Genomic DNA, 24361 nt, shown 5'->3' with positions numbered 1-24361 from the left:
TGGGTTTGAAGAGTGAAGAAGATGAACCAACAGAAACTCTCTTTTAGTCTCAAAAAATTCAATACAACCTCTAACCTCTCAACCATTTTAGAGTATTTTTATCACTCTTAAGCATGCAGGCATTATCCATCTGAATCAAGGCTAATAGCTGCTTTCAAATTGGAGTGGAATTGTGTGTGTAATCAAGAGAGACACCTCAAGCTTCAAGATGAAAGTGGGAAAAACCCACTTTCATATTTTTTCCATTTTCAATTTTTTTCATTCAATTAATTCTATAATTAATCAAACTTTTATTTAATTAATTCTTAATTAATAAAATCTAAAAATTTAATTTCTCAAATTGAATTTAAAATTGGAAATGAATTTGATTTTAATTAATTAAAAATATTTATTTAATTAATTTTAATTTAATATCAAATATTAAATTAATCACACCCTTAATTTAAAAACATGAATCTACTTCATGTAATTAGTATTTAAATAAACAATTAAATATTATCCACTCTCCAATTTTGTTTAATTTCAACAAATTAAACATTAATTATATCAAATATAATTATGCAAACCTTAATTTGAATTTGAACTAATTCAAACTCAAAACCCTAATTTCAATTTGAACATTTTCATATTGAAATTCAATTTGAACAATTCAAATTGATATCATACAAATTCACTCAATTTAATAATTCAAGGTGTTCATATTTTACGAGCTAGTAGAAGGACCTTATGAACCTACAGATCATGAGCTTTAACGATATAAGATTAATTGGCTAAAACTCTTTAGACCGAATTATCAGTATTCGTTAACTATCAAGTCACGCCACTATAGCTCAATAGCTGCACTCTCCCCACTATAGATATATTTATGTCCACATGTTTTAATCATTATTAGTAAGTCGACCCTTCACAAGTTGTTCGTAATACCGACTGAGTCAATTTCTATTTTACCCTTGATATTAGGTCTTGTTCCTTAAATTCCAACTGATCCTTTAATGAACAATTGGTTTATGATCCAATCACTAAAGAATCCCTCTCGAGCCAGTGAGAGGATGGGGCCCTTTATTCAAGACCTAGATTTAGTACTTAAGAGAACAACCTTTCTCCTATCCCTAAATTGGGTAGGCGTGAATTTCATCTTGCATCCTATGTCCCCAGCTATTTATCCGGTCTTACTCCTGAAATGAGAGGCTTATTGAGCCGACGCTGTTGAGCCAACCCTCACCTATGCAAATCTAATGATAATCCCGAATAAACAAGAGTTTATAGTTGGCTCAGGATTAAGATCGAGTTACCTAGATCATCTAAGCGAAATAGTCAGACTTAAACAGTAAACAATGTTATAAAGTAAGAGTGACTTATTTCTTGGTCCGATCTTATGCAAACTCATTGCATAGGACGCCCCCACTCCTCATGTTAATACATGAACGAATCTGGATCACTTTGTTTGTAGTATCTTTACAATAACTTGTAACAGCTACAGAGTAGGCCGCATCCAATAGTGTTACCAGAATAAGGTACCCAACCTTAATCATGTACTATAGACCGTTTTGGCTATTTACTCAAACTTGATCCATCTTTATGTCTCTACATAAAGTTCAATTATTCATGTAATAGCCTTGAATCTTAGTTTCTTGGATTTAGTCTCTTTGAATGCAATTAATAGATTCAATACCTTTATTGAAGAAACGTTGAATAATATCTTTTATTGATAGTAGAATATGTTTAGCTTTTACAAACTGTGAGTTTTAGGATATAAAATCCAACAATACTCCCATTTAGACTAAAACTCCAGTGGCTCATTATATACAAATATATACAATGTTGAGTTACATCGAGAGAACCACAAGTATAAATATAATAAACTAGGGCATTAAATACCCATATATTCTTCCACTTGCCCTAGTAGTAAAGATCTCGTAGGCCTAGTCCTACTAGATGATCCTCGAACATTTTAGCCGAGAGGGCCTTTGTAGAGAGACCAACTAAGTTGTCTTGTGAGGCTATCTGCGTGACGATCACGTCTCCTCTGTGTACAATCTCCCTAATGAGATGGAACTTTCGCTCGATGTGCTTTCCACATTTATGGCTTTGAGGTTCCTTTGAATTTTCAATTGCTCCATTGTTGTTGCAATAGAAATGACTTATAAGTCAGTCAGGAACTTTCTAAGCCATACTGCTTCTTTTACTGCTTCACTTGTAGCTACATCAGCTTCCATTGTGGAGTCTGCAATACAACTATGCTTGATGCTTCTCCACACAACAGCTCCTCCATTCAGAGTGAATACTGACCCCAAAGTTGATTTCCTAGAATCAATATTGGTTTGGAAGTCAGAATCAGTATATCCAATAAGGATCAGATCCTTAGTACCATATATGAGCATGTAATTTCTCATTTTCCGAAGATACTTGAGAATGTTCTTAACGACAGTCCAATGATCATATCCAGGATTGAATTGAAATCTACTGACTATTTCAACTGCATAGCATATATCGAGACGTGTACACAACATGGCATACATCAAGCTCCCCACCGTTGATGCATATGAAATTCGTTTCATATCCTCAATCTCTTGAGGCATTTTAGGACTTTGTTCCTTAGACAGGTGAACTTCATGTCTGAAAGGCAACGTTCCTTTCTTAGAATTTTGTATTTTATATCTAGACAACATCTTGTCTATATAAGATGTCTGAGACAGTGCTAATGTTTTGTTCTTGCGATTCCGAACTATTTGGATCCCAAGAACATACTGTGCTTCTCCCAAATCCTTCATTTGAAATTGCATAGCTATCCATCTCTGAACGTCAGCAAGAAATTCCACTTCATTCCCAATGAGTAGAATATCATCAACATACAACACCAGAAAAGCGACAGTTTTGTTAACAATTTTCTTGTAAACACAAGGTTCGTCAACATTTTATTCAAAGCCATAAGATTTGATCGCAGTGTCAAATTGATTAAGTTTGCAAAATTTTTACTCTTAACCCTGTTTGATAAACCCTTCTCATTAAGACATATAGATACTCTCTTCAAGATAGCCATTTAGAAAGGCTGTCTTGACATCCATTTGCCATATTTCATAATCATCAATTGTAGCTATGGACAAGAGTATTCTAATCAACTTTATCATGGCAACCGAAGAGAAGGTTTCTTCATAATCTACCCCTTTTCTTTGGATATAGATTTTTGCCACAAGTCTTGCTTTGTAGGTCTGTACCTTACCAGCTTGGTCTTTTTTTTTTTTTTTTTTTTTTTTTGTTGTAGATCCATTTGGAATTGATGGGTTTTACCCCTTTAGGTTGATCTATAAGATCCCAGACAGAATTGAAATATATAGATTCCATTTAAAGGTCCATGGTTTTAATCCATTGGTTTTTATCCACATCATTCATTGCTTGTTTGAAAGACAATGGATCCTCTAAGCCATCATCTGGTATGATGACTTGAGTTTCAGTTAAACCCATCTACCGATTAGGCTGTTGCATAACCCTCCCATTACGACGAGGCATTCTCAACTCTTGAGAATGATGTGAAATACCAGTTTCATCAACAACTCTTATTGATGGACCTACTCTGTCAACAACTCTTGTTGATGTATTTGTCGTTTCTCTAGACATTTCTTCTATTACTAGCTTATTGCGAAGTTGATGATTCTTCATGTGGTCTTCCTTCAGGAAGGTTGTGTTTGTCGATACAAATACCTTGTCTTCCTGAGGATCGTAAAAGAAACCACCTTTCGTTTCTTTTGGGTAGCCTACAAATAGGCATACTTTTGATTGGTGTTCCAACTTTTTAGGATTTTACACCAACACATGTGCAGAGCAACCCCAAATTCTGAAGTGATGTAAATTTTCTTTACGTCCTCTCTAGAGCTCGTAAGGTGTTTCAGAAATACTTTTCGAGGGAACTATGTTCAAAATATACACTGCAGTTTTAACTGTGTGTCCCCAAAAAGAATTTGGTAACTAAGTATAATTCATCATGGAACGAACCATGTTCAACAAGGTTCTGTTTCTCCTTTCTGCCATATCGTTTTGATGAGGTGTGCCAGAGGCTGTGAGTTGAGATTGGATTCCATGTTCTATCAAATAGTTCTGGAATTCTAAGTCCATATACTCTCCACCTCGATCTGATCGAAGTGTTTTAATTTTTTTTACCTAATTGATTTTCAACCTTAGCCTTATATTCTTTGAACTTTTCAAATGTTTCAGACTTTTGATGCATTAGGTAAATATGCCCATACCTTGAATAGTAATCAATGAAGCTGATGAAATATTCATACCCTCCTCTAGCTCTAACATTCATCAGACTACAAAGGTCAGAATGTATGAGCTCTAAGGGTTCTTTGGTTCTAAGACCTTTTCCGGAAAAAGATCTATTCGTCATTTTACCCTCAAGATAGAATTCATATGGCGGTAATAAATTGTCTTTTAACTTATTTAGATGACCATTCTTAACCAATCTTTCAATTCTGTTGAGATTTATATGACCCAGTCTCAAGTGCCAAAGATAGGCATTTGGCGAGATTTGACTTTTCTTATGAGTCTTAGCAGTTTTAAACATCTCTATGTTCAAAACGACATTTGCCTCAGTTGGTTTTAACAAATATAAGTTATTTTCTAATTTTGCAGAATAAATATTGTTATTTCTTGACGATGAACACTTCATCATTTTTGAAAGAAACTTTATAATTTTGTTCCAACAAATAAGAGACAAATATCAAACTCCTTTTCATAGAAGGAATGCAATAAACATTTTAAAGAAAAATGTATCTATCTCCTACAAATAACTTCATATCTCCCACTGCTTTAGCTGAAACAACATCCCCGGTCCCTACCTTAAAGATTGTTTTGCCTTTTGTCAGCTTTCTCCAGGAACTTGTTTCCTGAGAGAAAGTACAAACATGATTAGCATCACCTGAATCAATTATCCAGGTCTTATTGTTTTCCACTAAACATGTTTTAATAACAAATAAATCATATTCATTTTGTTTTTCGAATTTTACATTCTTATCTATATAGTTCAAAACTTTAGATGAATTGGGACATTGAGGACAATCCTCTGTTAAAACCATTTTAGAATCATTAACCGCTAATAATTTGTATATAGAATCGGTTTTATCGTTAACTAATTCAGAAGCGAGTATTCTAGAAGAATTCGATATGCTGAAAATTTTAAACAAATTCTTATTGGCAAATTGTAACTAAATCCAAAGTAAAATTTTAGCAAAACAAGTAATAATGTATCCATAACCATTATCTATTTGCGATAATACTATAGTGAGTTAGAATACGTACTACTGAGGGGCAGTCAGATACTCCTTCTCTAAAGAAAACAATTTTGACCAAACACTTCTCCAGTATAACTCTTATTCCTATAGTCATTTAGTTACCATTTTTTTTTCCAGAAATTACTAACACTTTAGTAATTCTGTAAGTGTAACTCTCCGTTTTCAGATGTCAAAGGTCGGCCCCAACTATGCTACCGAAATGGAGAGTCAAGGTTGGGAATGGACCTAAGAAATCCTATCTATTTTTGGAGCTTGTGTTGTTCCGAATTCTATGTTACAATCCTTCGAAGGGATAACCGTCGTTAAATGACTAGCAAGGGTCTCCTAAAGCAACTGGCAGGCACAACATAGGAATCTCACGGTCCAAACTAACGGAAGAGATCGTAGGATATATTGACACAAATCCTTCACCCGTTTACTATGAACTACTTCCCCCGTTCACCTTGTTATTGACTCATACAAACACTTTCCGAATGGAGGTCACTCCCAGGGTGACATGAAGCGTCATATGAATCTCACGGTGTGAACTATGTGGGGACGTGGAATTTGGAATCTTTGTATTGTATATTTGATTTATGTTTGAACGACTTCCCCTTATTCACCGGAATCTAGATTTATGCAAATACTTTCCGAATGGAGATCACTCCTAGGGTGACACGAAGTACCGCTTTCCATTATTCACCAGAATCGTATATTTGATTTATGTTTGAACGACTTCCCCTTAATCTTGATTGTGAACTCTTAGGGACGTGAAAGCTAAAAATACCGTATTGTATAGGTTATTAATCTCCTATTGAAGTGCTCTGATAATTTTATCATATATAAATTATTGAACTTCCACTAAAGTGTTCTAATTATTTGGGTAAATTTATACTTAGGTTCTTTTTACAGCTAATTAAAGCAACCCTAAGTCTATGTGGTTTATCCAAGTATAATGTTCATAATTGGATTTTAACCTACAATGTCTAGGTGATAAACTATTTTATTACCTCACAGCGCTCACGTATGCTTATAAAACCGGTTAACAATACTCAATTATTCGGCCATAATCCCCCAGATAGGAGGTGTTCCGTAGACCGTCAACTTAAATACCTTCAGCCTTAGACAGGATTATATACCCGTTGAGTTTGTAACCATGTTTTACAAAATATCGACCTATTTTAACAAATTTAAAATCGGTGATTAACTTACGTGAGCATGCAACTTATCTTTATTATGGATTTTAATGTCTGATTCAATTTTATAATAATTTATAAAACTTTAGACATTCTTATACATCCACAACATGCATCAAAGACATTCAAATTTAATATAACAATTATATCAAAAAAGAAACCCTAAACATGAATTCTATACATTATAACAATTTGTAACATATACTTAATGCATGTAACATGCTTCCTATGGTGGGATTTTAAATCTAAATGGCATACGATATGCAAAAACATATTTGAATTTAAATATAACATACATCACATGCATAATTATTTAAATAAACACTGATATGGTTCAACTTTGGCATCATAAGCAAGCATAATAACTAAATTATTACAAAAAAACAAGTCCAAAACAACTTCAATTTGGTGTAGAATCACCCGAACTGGACTCAAACCACTTGAACCGGACCTCCAAAGCATCAAAATGTGTTGAACCGGATTGGAATCGAGCTGAATTGGTCGAACCATGAGTCTCTCGCACGAACCGGCTTGAACCGCGCATTGCACAGCTGGGATTAGTAGCGTTGCAACGCTCATCCCAGTGTTATAATGCTTCAGTTTTCACCAAGAACAGCATTGCAACGCTTGGTCACAATGTTGCAACGCTGCTTGGGCAGTGGGCAATTCTGCAACAGCTTTCTCACGACCTTGCTTGCTTCAATCTCCAAATTATAGCTTAAAACTGACTCTAATGACTCCAAATAAATTATAGATCTAGAGCACACATATAAGCTCATCAATCAAGAGCCAATTACAAATTTAACTTCGAAATCAAAGAGAAAACTAATGTCAAAGCTAAAAAAACCATACATATCAGTCCAAACATACATTTTTCAGAAATTCACCCACCAAAACTCAAATTAACGTTAATTGAGTGCTTAAATCACGCTATGATACCAACTGAAACAATACATAAGCATGCAATGGAAGCAAACATAATCATTAAGCACTTTAATTACATTTAATTTGAGTTCTAAAGCATGAAATTTCAAGTGGGTTTCAAGTTACATACCATTTGTGATGAAATCTTCAAATCCAAGCTACTCTTCACTCCAATTCCACTCTAAATCCGTCCGTGAACCACCAAGAGGTCTTCTTTACTATTTCCAGCCTTGAATTTGAGTGGTGAAACTCTGATTTAAGTGAATTTGATGAGTGTTTTCTAGGTTTGAAGAGTGAAGAAGATGAACCAACAAAAACTCTCTTTCAGCCTAAAAAAAATTAGTTCAACCTCTAACCTCTCATCCATTTAAGAGTGTTTTTATCACTCTTAAGCATGCATGCATTATCCATCTGAATCAAGGCCAACAACTGCTTTCAAATTGGAGTGGACACCTTAAGCTTCAAGATAAAAGTGGGAAAAACCCACTTTCATATTTTTTCCATTTCCAAACTTTTTCATTCAATTAATTCTATAATTAATCAAATTTTTATTTAATTAATTCTTAATTAATCAAATCTAAAAATTCAATTTCTCAAATTGAATTTAAAATTGGAAATAAATTTGATTTTAATTAATTAAACATATTTAATTAATTAATTTTAATTTAATATCAAATATTAAATTAATCACACACTTAATTTAAAAACATGAATCTAATTCATGTAATTAATATTTAAATAAACAATTAAATATTATACACTCTCCAATTTTGTTTAATTTCAACAAATTAAACATTAATTATATTAAATATAATTATGCAAACTCTAATTTGAATTTGAACTAATTCAAACTTAAAACCCTTCAATTTAAAAATTCACTTAATTTAATAATTCAAGGTGTTTATGTTTTACGAGCTAGTAGAGGGGCCTTATGGACCTACAGATCATGAGCTTCAATGATATAAGATTAATTGGCTAAAACTCTTTAGACCAAATTATTAGTATGCGTTAACTATCAAGTCACACCAGTATAGCTCGATAGCTGTAGTCTCCTCACTTTAGATATATTTGTGTCCACATATTTTAATCATCATCAGTAAGTCGACCTTTCACAGGTTGTTTCTAATACCGACTGGGTCAATGTGCTATTTTACCTTCGATATTACGTCTTGTTCCTTAAGTTCCAACTGATCCTCTAATGAACAATTGGTTTATGATACAATCACTAAACCAGATCTCTCTCGATCCAATGAGAGGGTAGGACCCTTGTTCAAGACCTAGATTCAGTACTTAAGAGAACAACCTTTCTTCTATCAGCTGGCGCTGTTGAGCCAACCCTCACCTATTCAAATCTAAGGATAATCCCGAATAAACAGGAGTTTATAGTTAGCTTAAGATTAAGATCGAGTTACCTAGATCATCTAAGTGAAATAGTCAGTCTTATACAATAAACAACATTATAAAGTAAGAGTGACTTATTTCTTGGTCCGATATTATGCAAACTCATTGCATAGGACGCCCCCACTCCTGATCACTTCGTTTGTAGAATCTTTACAACAACTTGTAACAGCTACAAGTAGGCCACATCCAATAGTATTACCAGAATAAGGTACCAAACCTTAATCATGTACTATAGACCGTTTTGGCTATTTACTCGAACTTGATCCATCTTTATGTCAGTTCAAGTATTCATATAATAGTCATGGATCTTAGTTTATTGGATTTAGTCTCTTTGAATGCAATTAATAAATTCAATACCTTTATTGAAGAATCATTGAATAATATCTTTTATTGATAGTAGAATATGTTTAACTTTTACAAACTGCGAATTTTAAGACATAAAACCCAACACTTAATTTAATTAGTTTATTTATTTTGAAAATTATTTTTTTGGGAGGGAGTTGTTACTCCCTCCTCATTCTTTATTTCCATCACGTTGGGGGGGCTGCAGTTTAGAGTTAATCTTCTTCCTTCATCTAGAGAAAAACAGAAGGGTTCTGTGTGTGTTGTCCTTGCTCTAGTTTTCTCAAATTTTCTACATTCCTTCACCAAAATAGTCAGAGCCCACTCCTTCTGGATTCTCACCCTGAGAATACCCAAGTAACTATCGTGGTGATGTTCTTCGCTTCAAGGGATTCCGTTGAAGATTCATTCTTCAAAGGTGTGAGTTCTAAACCCTATTTTTAATTATCTGTTTTGTTAAGAGCATGCTAGATAAGTGGCAGCAATCTTAGAATAATTCTTTTTGGTGAGACAGTTGTCCAGAATATGACCACGTTTGTAGCAGTACCTTCACTCAATTGTGGGGCAATTAGAAAACTTGTGACCATGCTGTTTACAATTTTTGCAAAAAACCGACTCAATTGGAAATCGTGAATGGGTGAATGCGAGAGTAACATCTGGGGACGGTGAGGAGACAAGCCTAAGCCCCTTCTCCTCAAATATAATTTCTTGAATTGCAACATCCAGGGATGTCTGAGGACTGCGATGCAATAAGGTAGCATAAACATACTTATACTCTGGGCGAAGTCCCATGAGAACTTTGATAAGTCGTAGGTGATCTGGACTGATACTTGTGCTAACCAGAGTAATATGAAGTTGATAATAGTGAGCAAGACCAACAGTTTGGAGCTTTAGCTGTATCAAATGCATCAAACTGGGTGTGGATAGTCAAGATGGAAATGTTACCCAACCAGGTAATTATTTGATGTTTCTTGCTATTCCAGTTCTCTAGTTTTTCCACAAACTTGTCATCTTCTTCAGTATTCTTTTGACGGGTTTAGTGACATCACCGGTGACAACTCGCCACAACTTACAACCAATCAAGAAGCTCTTCATTTGAGAGGCTCAAGTAATGTAGTCAGTGCCATCAAATATAGTACTGATCGGACGAAATATGCCATTTTTTCCATTACAATAATAAAGAGAAACAGAAACAAATAGATTAGACAGAAACAGGCAGATCACAGAAACCGATAGATTAGATAGAAACATGCAGACTAGTCTTGATCAGCTCATTTGGCTCAACTCGGCTCACTCGGCTACATGGCTCTTCTTTAGATCTGAGGTGTATCACGGAATGGAATGATTTCTGGATCTGAACGACTGAAATTGAACAGAACGGAACGGAACAGACTGATTTTTGGATCTGAACGAACAAAATGGAACGAAACAGAATAGACTGATTTCAGGAGATCTTCTTTCGTTGGACGGATCTGGGAACCGTTTTTGGATATGAATCAGACGGAGGTGCCGACGGCTGGTGAGTTTCACAGACCTAAAGCGATCAGCTCTGTCGGATCTAAAGTGGACCAGATTCACGGATCTGAAGCGACATGAGGTGCACAGTGGTGACGGTGTAACGACTACAAAACAGATTCACAGACGGTGACGATGAGACGGAGGTGCAAAGCAGTGACGTAGGTGCACTGGGTCTGAAGGTGGGTCAGATTCACAGACGGGGAAGGCAGTAGGGTTTTGATACCATGTTAACTTTTGTGTGTATTTTCCATTGATTAAAAGTTGAAATACAAGAGTATAAATAGCTATACAAGAAACCTAAAATAGCTAGCTAAATCTTAACTAAACTGTAACACCCCGAGTTTTATTCTTAATGTAATTTCAATATTTTTTAGTATTAGAGGGCATTTTTGGAATTTTAGAAATTTAAAATGTAATTATTGTGATTTAATTGCTAAAAAAGGGGTGTTTTTAATCGAAGGGAAGTCATGGAAATTAGACTTTTAATGTCACAAAAATTAAATTTGAAATTAATGTCAAGAATTAATTTCATTTTGGAAGGAAGAGGTATTTCAATTTAATGGTTTAATCGGAGGGAAATTATGGAAATTGGACTTTTAGTATCACAAAAATTTAATTTAAAATTAATGTCAAGAATTAATTTCATTTTGGAAGGAGATTATGTCACAAAAATTTAATTTGAAATTAATGTCAAGAATTAATTTCATTTTGGAAGGGGATTATGTCACAAAAAGTTAATTTGAAATTAATGTCAAAAATTAATTTCATTTTGGAAGGGGGTTATGTCACACAAATTTAGTTTGAAATTAATGTCAAGAATTAATTTCATTTTGGATGGGGTTATGTCGCACAAATTTAGTTTGAAATTAATGTCAAGAATTAATTTCATTTTGGAAGGAGATTATGTCACACAAATTTAATTTGAAATTAATGTCAAGAATTAATTTCATTGTGGAAGGAGCTAAGTTAAATTCTTTGTGAATTGAAAATTTTAAGGGAGAAAGGGATTAAAAGTTGGAAACAAGGAAGATTTTGGAGATTGAAATCTTAAGAGTGGTTGTTGCTTAGGCTTCGTTGGGGAATTGAATTTAAAGATTGATTATTGAAAACTGTTGATTGGATCGATATCTGAATCTAGTATCGAGGTAAGTAATCTTACTACTAGAACTGCCCACGGGCCAGACACTAGATATATGCTAGCATGATAGATGAATATTATGACAAAACGATAGTATGATAGACGGATAGTGTAGTATGACCGATGTATATTCTTGTATGAGGATCTGAAAGATGTATTTGTGCACGTAGATACTTGCATGCTAGCTGAGATGATACTTGATTCCATGGGGTTGTATTTGATATGAGGATATTGAAGCATATATGTATGTTGTAGAGCCATGATATTGAGGTGTATATATATGTTATAGAACCATGTTGTGATACGTGTGATGTTGAGACTGTGATAATGTCCTTACTGATTAGTTAGATGTCCACTAGATGTTGTGTTTCCTTCGGAATTCACCAGAGATTGTGTTTCCATCGGGATTCACCAGAGGTTGTGTTTCTTTCGGAATTCACCAGGGGTTGTGTTCCCTTCGAGATTCACCAGAGGTTGTGTTTCCTTCGGGATTCACCAGAGGTTGTGTTTTCTTCGACTTTCACTAGAGGTTGTGTTTTCTTCAGGATTCACCAGAGGTTGTGTTTCCTTCGAGATTCACTAGAGGTTGTGGGTCCTTCGAGATTCACCAGAGGTTGTGGGTCTCATGGGACTTACCAGAGATAGTGGGGATACTTAACTACAGTAGGATAGAAATTAGTTTTTCATGTATGTATGTGTCCCATGAGGACTAGAACAGTTTATATGTTACACCATAGGTAGGCATCTAGAGGACATAGATGCCTAGCCTAACCCCAGTAGTTATTGAGTATTTTATATTCATCATTTCTCATGTTGTTGTTTTAGGTAAGGGTAGAGATGCATTGAAAATTAACAAGCGGAATTTGTGATCGAGCCACTGGGACCAGTTTTATGCTTCTACTCATGATATTTATATTTTTTTTCATGTTTTTTTTTCAACTTTCAGTTTTGATGTTTGAAACTTACTATTAAGATATATTTTTAGACTTATTTATTATCATTTATTATTTATGGGCCTATTATTTGTTTTTAATATTTGAATTTAATGAAGGACTTATGAATTTACCTTATTTATTTAACATTTATTTCACCATAAAAGGGTGTCGTTTTATGGTCCATGCATGCATGTATTTAGTAATGGCCTAACTTGAGTTTTAGGGGGTCGAGTCGTTACCGTTGGTATCAGAGCCCATGTTTTAGGTTCTTGGTATCAGAGCCTGACTTACTATGTAAGTATATATTGTTCCTATAGCCCATGAACGAATTCCTCGTCATCGCCAGGTATGTCTTATCAATTAAAAGTTTTATGGTAATTGTGCATTAAAATATTTGTTTAGCCTAAATGCACTAGTTATATTCTAATGCTAGGTTAGTGACTCGTTAGAAGTTATTATAAGTGGATTACTCAGGTAAGACCTAGGAAGCACATATACTTCTAATTGTGTAGAGAATCGGTATCAGATACGGATATGACCAGATACGTGGCAGATACATGTCTAATACGTGATTTGAAGTATCTAATTTTTTTTATTTTATTTTAAATTTTTAGATACGCGTATCTGCTTCCAGATACATAAAGGGGATACGTGAATCAATTTTTTGTTTCAAATTTAAGCCCAACTATTTAAAAACCCCAACCTACAACCCATTTTATTTTAGACTTTCCGTGCATGTTTAGGAGTGATTTTAAAATCATCAAAAGTCACTTTTTTTTCATTTTTAAAATGACTCGAAAACAAATTTTAATTACTCAAAATTAATTTAATTGTCAATTTTACACTTTAAATGCAATTTTCATATCATCAAAATTAGTTTTGAAGAATTAAACATGTTTTATGGTGATTTTGAAAATGACAAAAGTGATTTCAGCCATTTTAAAATTACTTCCAAACATAAAAATCCACTTAAATTGAACAATCCAAAACAAAATAAATTAAAAATGATAAAACATGAAAAACTTTAAAAAAACCAAAACATAATTAAATCTTCATTCTTCCCTTCTCTTTTACTATTTAAATCATGATTCACACCTCCTTCATCCTCAACTTCATTATTCAATCTTTATCTTCTACTTTTTTCCTGCTGTCTACTCTAGTCACTCAACAATCACTCGACGTTACTAGATTTTTTTTCAAGTTTTCACTCTCTTCTTGAATCTATTCTAATCTAACTTAAAATATGTATTATAGCAATTAATTAGAAATTATATATATCTATATATATAGATATACAATACGTATCTTCAACGTATCCGTATCTTAGTTTTTTAGAAATTAACGTATCGTCGTATCGTATCGTATCCGTATCATGTATCCATATTTGTGTCCGTGCTTCTTAGGGTACGACCTACAAAAGGAGAAATAAAATAAAATTATGAGGTCACTTGGTACTAGTTTATGTCATGGAAATTTTGTTAGAAACAAACAAATATATACCTTAGTTCAGGGATCTTAAAGGTTGATCAAATTATGTAGAGTTACAATTTTGGAATAAAGGTATTTAAATGTTTAAGCCAAAGAATAAAATTGTCTAGATAAGAATTCATTAAGGATTAGTGTTATCTTTTTTTTTTTTTTTTTTTTTTTTTTTTTTTTTTTTTTTTTTTTTTTTGTTAAGTAGTGCAATTGATGTTAGTATAAATAAATTCCTTCACGGGCCACGTATTCAAGTATAAGGTTAAAAGTTGTTTTATTAGTATGACCAATTTTCTCCACTACATATATGAAGTTTTTCCTGTGACAGAATGGTAAGCTTAGATATATGTTTTTAGCGGATGTGACTTTCCTAAGCTCACGAAAGTTTTCATAGTTCTCAACTTGAACGTGTTAAAGTATTGTTGGTTTTCAGCATCTTAAGTTTCATAGTTACATATGGAAGGGGTTGTCACCCCTCTTTTGATACTAGTTTCAGCTATGTCAAACATTGACCCTCGTTTTACATCTAGTTGTTGGAAGAATCTCCAGTTTGCATTGGGTACTCGATTGGATTTTAGTACAATTTTTCACCCACAAACTGATGGTCAGAAAGAACGTTTGAACCAGACATTGGAGGATATGTTGTGCACTTGTGCATTAGAGTTTTCAGGGAGTTGTGACTTTCACCTGCATTTGATGGAATTCGCATAATAACAGTTATCCGGCTACCATTGGTATGTCGCCGTTTGAAGCCCTCTATGGGAAGAGTTGTAGGTCTTCTATGTGTTGGGATGAGGTAGAAGAGAGGAAATTGTTAGGACCTAAGCTAGTCAAGCCACGAATTAGGCAATACAGAAGAATATGGCTTGTATGCAAACAGTTCAGAGCAGACAAAAAAACTATGCCAACGTGAGACGTAAGGACTTGAAATTTGAGACTGGTGATAAAGTATTCTTAAAGGTGGCACCTAGGAAGGGTGTTCTGAGGTTTGGAAGGAAAGGGAAGCTAAGCCCAAGGTTCATTGGACCTTTCAAGGTCTTGGAGCGAATTGGTCCCATAGCTTACCGATTGGCATTGCCTCCATCACTTTCTTCAATTCATAATGTCTTCCATGTTTCGATGCTGAGAAAGTATGTAACAAATCCATCCCATGTAGTTGACTTTGAGCCATTGTGGTTGAATGACAACTTGAGTTATGAAGAGAGGCCTGTGCAGATTCTCGCTAGAGAGATGAAAATGTTATGCAATAGGAAAATAACACTTGTAAATATTTTGTGGCAGAATCACCAGTTCGAGGAGGCCACTTGGGAACGAGAGGATGAGATGAGGACCTAGTACCCAGAGCCTTTCAGAAATAAACTTTCGAGGACAAAAGTTCTTTAAGGAGGGAAGAATGTAACACCCCGAATTTTGTTCTTAATGTAATTTCAATATTTTATAGTATTAGAGGACATTTTTTGAATTTTGAAAATTCAAAATGTAATTATTATGATTTAATTGTTAAGAAATGGGTGTTTCAATCTAATGGTTTAACCGGATGGAAGTTATGAAAATTGGACTTTTAATGTCACACAAATTAAATTTGAAATTAATGTTAAGAATTAATTTCATTTTGGAAGGAAGGGGTGTTTCAATTTAATGGTTTAATTGGAGGGAAATTATGAAAATTGGACTTTTAATGTCACACAAATTTAATTAAATTTAATTTGAAATTAATGTCAAAAATTAATTTCATTTTGGAAGGGGGTTATGTCACACAAATTTAGTTTGAAATTAATGTCAAGAATTAATTTCATTTTGGAAGAGATTATGTCGCACAAATTTAGTTTGAAATTAATGTCAAGAATTAATTTCATTTTGGAAGGAGATTATGTCACACACATTTAATTTGAAATTAATGTCAAGAATTAATTTCATTGTGGAAGGAGCTAAGTTAAATTCTTTGTGAATTGAAAATTTTAAGGGAGAAAGGGATTAAAAGTTGGAAGCAAGGAAGATTTTGGAGATTGAAATCTTGAGAGTGGTTGTTGCTTAGGCTTCGTTGGGGAATTGAATTTAAAGATTGATTATTAAAGACTATTGATTGGATCGATATCTGAATCTAGTATCGAGGTAAGTAATCTTACTACTGGAACTGCCCACGGGCCAGACACTAGATATATGCTAGCATGTTAGATGAATATTATGATAGAACGATAGTATGATTGACGGAGAGTATAGTATGATCGATGTATATTCTCTTATGAGGATTTGAAAGATTTATTTGTGCACATAGATACTTGCATGCTAGCATGAGATGATACTTGATTCCATGGGGTTGTATTTGATATGAGGATATTGAGGCATATATGTATGTTGTAGAGCCATGATGTTGAGGTGTATATGTATGTTATAGAACCATGTTGTGATACGTGTGATGTTGAGACTGTGATAGTGTCCTTACTGATTAGTTAGATGCCCATTAGATGTTGTGTTTCCTTTGGGATTCACTAGAGATTGTGTTTCCTTCGAGATTCACTAGGGGTTGTGTTTCCTTCGGGATTCACCAGGGGTTGTGTTTCCTTCGGGATTCACCAGAGATTGTGTTTCCTTCGAGATTCACCAGGGGTTGTGTTTCCTTTGGGATTCACTAGGGGTTGTGTTTCCTTCGGGATTCACTAGAGATTGTGTTTCCTTCAGGATTCACCAGAGGTTTAGTTTCCTTCAGGATTCACCAGAGGTTGTGGGTCCTATGGGACTTATTAGAGATAGTGGGTATACTTAACTACAGTAGGATATAAATCAATTTTTCATGTATGTATGTGTCCCATGAGGACTAGAGTCGTTTATATGTTCCACCAGAGGTAGATATCTAGAGAACATAGATGCCTAGCCTGACCCTAGTAGTGAGGTTACTTACTGAGTATTTTATACTCATCATTTCTCATGTTGTTGTTTTAGGTAAGGGTAGAGATGCACCGACAATTAACAAGCGGAATTCGTGATCGAGCCACTGGGACCAGTTTTATGCTTCTATTCATGATATTTATATTTTTTTCATGTTTTTTTTCAACTTTCAGTTTTGATGTTTGAAACTTACTATTAAGATTTGTTTTCAGACTTATTTATTATCATTTATGATTTATGGGTACCCTATTGTTTGTTTTTAATATTTGAATTTAATGAAGAAATTTTGAATTTACCTTATTTATTTAGCATTTATTTCACCATAATAAAACAAGGAACAAATATAACCATATAAAAAATTTACAATTTAATAAATATAACTAAACAAATTTATAATTTAACAACTTCTGAAAAATATAGAAGGTAATTAAATGACAATCAGATGACATTATCAAAAACTATTAACTATGTGAGAAAGAATACAAGGTAATCAGGTGACACTCAAAAGAAATATAAAAAAACTACTAATTATATGACAAAAAATAGAAGGCAATAAAAAACTACTAACTAATTGATAAAATCTAGAATGTTATGAGATGATAATGAGATTGCAATGAGATGACACATCATAAACTACTCTAACTATGTGACAAAAAAGTAAAAGATAACCAAATGACAATCATAAGGTAATCAAATGACAATATAAAAAACTATTAACTATGTGGGAAAAAAGGTAAACAAAAGGCAATCAGAAGACTTTAGAAACTAATTGACAAAAAAAATAGAAGGTAATCAGATGACAACCAGAAGACAATCAATTGAGCAATATCAGAAACTACTAACTATGTATCAAAGAATAGAAAGTAATCATATGAAAATCAAAAGATAATCAGAAGCCAATTAGCTTACAATAATAGAAACTACTATGTGTAAAAAATTAGAAGACAATCAAATGACAATTAAATATAAGCAGTCGTGATGATTCTATTTCGACATATTATAAGAATAGAAAATGTCAAAATAGATGACAATCATATAGTAATAAAACAATAATCAGATAACAATCGGTATCATTCACATTCAGATGGTAACCAGATGACAATCAGATGTTAATCATAAAACAATCTGATGCAATCATACATTTTTAACTGTGACAGACATTTCGGTCATCTCCAAAAAAAAAAAAAAGTACTAATAATTAATTAAAAGGCTTCCATGTTCACATGCGTCCATATTAAACCTAATACACTTAGAAACAAATAAGAAAGCAAGAGGGGTGGTGATGTGTTTATATTTAGGGCTTGATCGGTTTGGCTCGAGTTGAATCAAACTAGAATATTTTGAATTAATTTACTTAATCCATGTGGGTTGGGTTCCTTCAATATTTTGCTCCTCTGTTTTGAACACACCTACAATGTGTTGTTCGTTGAAATTTATGATTTTTGATATAACTAATTAACTGAATTTAATTGGCAATTTTACATATGGATCAAGCACAATTTTGTACTGAACTTGCCTAATTCATGAGGCACTAATGTAAAATGATCAAAATCTTAAAAAATTAGTGAAAATTAATTTTCTACAGTACTATCGTGTTAGGGATTTTCCTCCTATCGCGAAATATTCAAAGCCTTAATGTGATATTCATTTCAACAACATCCAATCGGTATCATTGATGTCCTTCCGGAATCTTATAGTGAAATTCTATCACAATTTTGAAGAATTTCATTCTTTACAGATCCCTAAAGAACAAACACGTGTAATGTTAAAAAACTCAAAATTTGCGATCGAAATGAACATTGCGTTAGGGCTCTTACTATTTTATAAACATTTTTTTCGTGAGGAGTTTCGGATGATAGAGTGTTATATGATGTCAACTGTAGGAGGCTAGTTTTCATTGATTGTTAGAATTGGGTTATTCTACATTTAACTCCTACAGAATTGAATTATCCATACAAAAATTTCAAAATCATATCTCGACTACTTGTTAAGACACATATCTCGGCCTATTTTCTAATTATCTACCCTTATATGTCCTTAACCTTCTTTTGTTTTTTTGCCAAAATAAACGGATGAGATTTGATTCATCCAACCCATATATTGTGAAAAAAAAGAAAAGAAAAAGAAAATTCATTTTTTTCCATTGTAATTTTTCTAGAAATTTTAAACCTTGAAATTACGTAAATACAATACATTACACAGATGTTTTGGCCTTGTCTTCTCTGAGAGCACACTTAACATCGACAACGAACTTGCATTGCTCACATCCAAAATTGAAGCCACCGGATCGCCGGAGACAGGCGGAGCAGTTACAGTTTCTACGATATCTCAGCCTCAGAGAATGGTGGTGATACGGATAATCAATCTCTCTCGGCAGTTCCGCACATCCTCTATCAAAAAAGTTAATAAATCCGCTCGAACATGGCGCACACACGTACGTCGATGGCGCCGCCTTGCAAATGTAGCACAGAGTCGAGTTCTCAACTCCGATCAACATCATCGGCCGATTGCATCCACAGCAGAGGATCTCAGGTTCGTGATCCTCGTGATGTTTGTCATTGATCTGTGGCGGAGGAACTGGTATGATCAATCCGTGTTCCGATTCGGTGCTGGTGCTTGCGGAGAAGGTGTTCGACAATATGCCTTTGTGAGTTTCGGTGAGTCCTTCGAATTTTAATCTCTGCTCTTTGAAGTGATGGTTATATTTGATTGATTCGTTGAACTCCATTATTGCTCTCTGGATTGATTCTGTAACTTCATGGGTTTTGAAAATTGGGGAGGATTTGGATTAAGAAGTCTTGTTTGAAGTTGAATATTAAGAAAATTCAGATTTGAAGATTAAGAAAATGAGTGTGGAGTTGAAAAAGTTGACGTGCGTTGCACTCACTCACTATAATTCACAAGCTTCAATTCAAGTGAAAATTGCTAGGATAAATCACAGGTCGGATCGAACTTTATAATGTTGTATCATATTTAAAAATAGTAAAGGAAAATTACAATTTTGATCGCTTGAGATTTGAATTAGGTTACATTTGAGTGCATTTTTTAAACTTATTGCTCTTAATTATACTTTGAGTTTTGTTCTATTCTAGGAGTAAGTTATAATTTTATGAGTTAAGAATCATGATGATTGGTGAGATAATAGATGTAGCAATTATATTTCTTGTAAGAAAAAAACTTGGATGCAATAGTCTACATCAATAAAAATTGTATTAATTTTATTTTATTTTAAGTAGTAGAAAAATGGGATCTATGTGATTACATGCTACCTATGTTGCACCTAGTCATTGTCATTATTGTCTCCACCAATAAATATAGTAGTTTTATGAGTTGACAATAGTTATAGGAGTTGTGAAATTCCTCAAATATCTTAACGGACAAAGGTTGTAAGATTTTTGACTAATTACTAAAAGAGTAGTAATCTATGGCAGAACGTTTAAGAAAATGATGAGTTTCAAGTTAGTACTTTAGGTGTACTTAACCTTTTTTTTTGTTGGTATTCTATAGAGTTATGAAGTCTAGGGAGTTGTGAACCCATACTCAAGTTGATAAGATATAAAATCGATATTTTTTAGTAGTGAAATCCACCAACTCCTTGGTCAAGCAAGGAGTGGAGTTCACAACTCAATGGGCCAAACACGGCTCTTAGGGTCATGCTTATAATATTTTTTGTGAGAAAATTTTATGTGATTGTAATAACTTTTTATAATGTATTTTTTTTTGTGGGCCTGGGTTGTTCTCCAGATTTTGAGTTTTTATTTATTTATTTATTATTATTATTATTAATGTAAATTATCGTATTTCCTATTCATCTGATTTTTAAAAAGTTTTCAACTATTTTCTTTTTATTCATATGATAGAAGTGTGGGATTTTTTCAAACATGGCTCTAAAGATAAAAGTTTTCTTCCCAATAAGTATAATATTATTCAGTGAGGTTGCCCCAATGTAAATGTTTTTTTATTGAACATGAATTAAAAAAATCTACATGACCAACTTAGCAGAACTGCTTGTCACATTACGATGGTTTTCCTCCAAGAATTTCCCATTGTAAGAAGTGAGCAATATGAATACATGATAGTTTTTGTATTTATGTTTATTAACATGACGTCGTAGGCTTTCGTGTTAATAACAACTATCACACCGTTCCATTCTTATAATTACAATCACATTTTCGTCAAATTTGATCATGAATCCCTAACCGAAAACTTAACCTAGGCTTATTTTAAGACAAGTTTGAAAGTCAGAGTGAATGAAACTTTTAGAACTTTAAATTGTATAATTGAAATTAACTCTAAAGTTGAGCAATACTTTAAAAGTTAATATATATCTCAAGTAAAAGTCATTACAAGTATATCATACAAGAATTATGTACTAATAATAAAATTAACATAGTAACTAGTAAGGACTATTTTAAGATTTATTGAATGTACGAGGACTAAATTTGAACCTTGTATAAGAACTAAAATAAAACAAGCTCTAAAGTATAGAGACCAAAATAGTATTTTAACAAAAAAAAAAAAAAATTGCAAAATTGGCTCAAACTAAGGGCTCATCCGAACCAGTTTTTAGTGGTTCATATGAATGTTCAAACATCTTTTTCTCAGCTTCTTCCTTTGAATATTTTTTATTTTTTGAGTGATATATTTTCATCATCACCATTGATAATATTGCCACCATGGCCACAAGCAAGCTAATGCCAACCACTGCAGAAAAGGAAAAAAAAATTGTTAATTTTTTTTCCCATTAGTGTTATCAATATTCTATGGATCAAAGTCACGGTCAATATAAAGTATTATATTTGTGTTAAAGACTTGAAAATAATTTTGTAATACAACCTTTAAAAATCATAAATTTAGTTTTCAATACTTTATTTCTATATAAATTCAAACATAGGTTATACAAAACTTAGGACAACAATTCTAAGTTTATTTAAAAGTTCAAGCCAAGCCAAACATTCATCGGATATTTAAATTATTAATCTAAAAGAAAGTTCCATGTTTTTCTAATTTAGTGACACTGTGGCATAGTAGGAATATCAACATCAAGGCTCCAATAATTCAACATATTGACTGAAAATATCTATGAAAAAACAAGTTTTTTTTAATTAATCTATGGTTCGATCATCATTTTCTTTAATTATTAAACTTTAAAGAAAGCTAACCCATTATATATTCAGTCTTGCATTTATAATTTTCCAAACATGACTTTGACCATTTCAAAGTCAGTTCTTATCTAGGACATTAAAAAAAAAAAAAAAAAAAAAAATTTATAGAATGGTCCTTAAGTTTATTTAAATTATTCTCTGGGTACTATTTGTCAATTTTATATTATTAAAGGGGTTTTCAAGAAATACTTTATATAGTATCTGTGGAGTTGGAGATCATTCTTTTGTGGGTTAGTTGTAATGACTTCATTCCTTAAAAGAAAGAAAAAGTGCTAAGAGGGAAAAGAACACACTCTTTTAAAATGGATAATCTAAAAAACTTTTTGTTTCATTATATCTACATACTTAATACTTGTTCAATCTATCCAAGTAATTTTCAATCACACGCATGTTAGTAAATTTACACACACATTTATACATTTTAACGAAGGTCATGTAGTTAAAAGTAAACTTCAGGGACTAAAAAATAATATTAATCTAAAATAGAATAATGGTTTTGAAATCTCAAACCACTCGACAATAATATAAAACTAAGTTTGATATATATTATATATATTTATTTGAGAGCTACACAAAAAGAAAGCTCATGAGATGATAAAAAGTTGATTGAGTGAATGGTCATAACTAGTCAATGAACATAAAAGAAAAGAAGAAAATAAAAGATTCTTTTTAACTTTTTCTTTTTCCTTAGTGACCAAAAGAAGGAAAGAATGTAATGTTACCTTGAAAATTTGTTGCTTTAAAGAAACACCTTATTTGGGACTTTGTTTTAGTGTGATCATCAAAACCCCAAGTTAAGGAAAGTCCAAAAGAACCATCATCAAGATAAGGACTATACTCAAATGGGATCTTTACTCTCTTGATTTCCTTGCAAGATCTTGGTGTACTTCCCATTAATGGTGGCCTCACAGCATAGACATAGTACTCCCCGTCTCGACTCAGGCATGGTATCGGCGTTGAAGATGTCGATACCAATCTCGTCGTGCAGTTAAGGTACCAGTAATCTTTAACGACATAGAAGTATCGAAACGGGGTGAGGTCGAGGTTTAGTTTGAGGAAAGCAGCGTGGACGCAACGGTTGAGGTCAACAAGATCAAGTCTTTTTTGATCATAGGAAATGGATTTGATCGAAAGAGAATCATAGGTTTTGAAGTGAATTCTTGTAGTGTTTGATGAGCAAGAAATGTTGAAATCAAAAGGAAATTGGATTTTGGGACAGCCATGGTTGCAATGAGTTTTTGAAGAAGGAAATTGGGCTTTAATGGAAATGGGAGAGATGAGGAAGAAGAAGAAGAAGAAGATGGAGAAGATTGAGATTTCCATGGTGGAGAGAGAGGTGAAGGGAATGAAACAAAAGAGAGTTTTAGTTAAAATTCTTGAAGCCAAAGCAAGATTTAGGGAGCTATATAATATAGATTGATGTGGATGGGCTTTCTTTCTTTTTCTTTCTTTAATTGGTTCTTTTGAGGGAGAAGTAAATTGAGAATTTTCTTTTGGGAGATCATCTTGACTTAGGGGTTAAGTTTGTATACTTCCTATAGTTTAGGGTTAAATTATCAATTTAGTCCTTGAGTTTGTAAAGACTCTTCAATTTGACAATGGTAGGTTAAAGGATTGAACCATCGACATTTATAATGTTAATGGATGCCTTGTTCACTGAGTTATGTTTGAAAATTATCGATTTTTAAATAAGGTGTTTATAACATATTCTTGAATTTTAAAAACGTGTTCTAAAAAATTTTAATTCTTGTTGTCTCATATTGGTGAGATTTTTCAACTTCTTGCCTAATGAATTTATAAGTTTTTAAAAGATAAATAATGAGAAACACTTATTTTTATGCATCCCACTCTAATCACATACAAAAAATTAAAATATTTTTAAGAAAAGAGTAAAAAAAAATTTACCACATGACAAATTATGATTGGACAATTTGATGGAATAACTTGGGATGCACATCTTTTTATAAAAAATGGTCAAATAGGTTTTGTAAGTTTTGAAAATAAAAATGTAATTTAATAGCAAATGAAGAAACCAGGCATGTGTTTAAATATGAATTTGCTTAAATATTAAAATATGGATATGTTTGTTCATGGACTAAGTCAATTTAGA

At 32.9% G+C, this 24361-nt stretch overlaps 1 protein-coding gene across 1 annotated transcript; it reads right to left on the bottom strand.

Annotated features, from left to right (window-relative positions):
- Positions 1–21384: 21384 nt before the first annotated feature.
- On the bottom strand, positions 21385–23886 carry LOC120091290 (uncharacterized). Its single transcript, XM_039049257.2, has 2 exons — positions 22974–23886; positions 21385–21790 (listed from the first exon to the last, which is right to left on the bottom strand). Exons 1-2 carry the CDS (start codon positions 23572–23574, stop codon positions 21624–21626), a joined length of 768 nt encoding a protein of 255 aa, XP_038905185.1. The 5' UTR covers positions 23575–23886; the 3' UTR covers positions 21385–21623.
- Positions 23887–24361: the final 475 nt, after the last annotated feature.

This window comes from Benincasa hispida, chromosome 11 (assembly GCF_027475165.1).
Source record: "Benincasa hispida cultivar pf3 chromosome 11, pf3_genome.v1.1, whole genome shotgun sequence".
Taxonomy (NCBI): Eukaryota; Viridiplantae; Streptophyta; class Magnoliopsida; order Cucurbitales; family Cucurbitaceae; genus Benincasa; species Benincasa hispida.
Note: the sequence above shows the minus strand (reverse complement) of the source record. Positions and strands in the feature narration are given on the sequence as shown.

What these genes read in the sequence shown, in the direction of transcription:
- LOC120091290 (XM_039049257.2), bottom strand. Translation starts at nt 23,574, where the DNA reads ATGGAAATCTCAATCTTCTCCATCTTCTTCTTCTTCTTCTTCCTCATC. An exon ending in TAAAGCAACAAATTTTCAAG is followed by an intron (nt 21,791 to 22,973) that starts GTAACATTACAT and finishes CCTTTTCTGCAG; the next exon opens with TGGTTGGCATTAGCTTGCTT.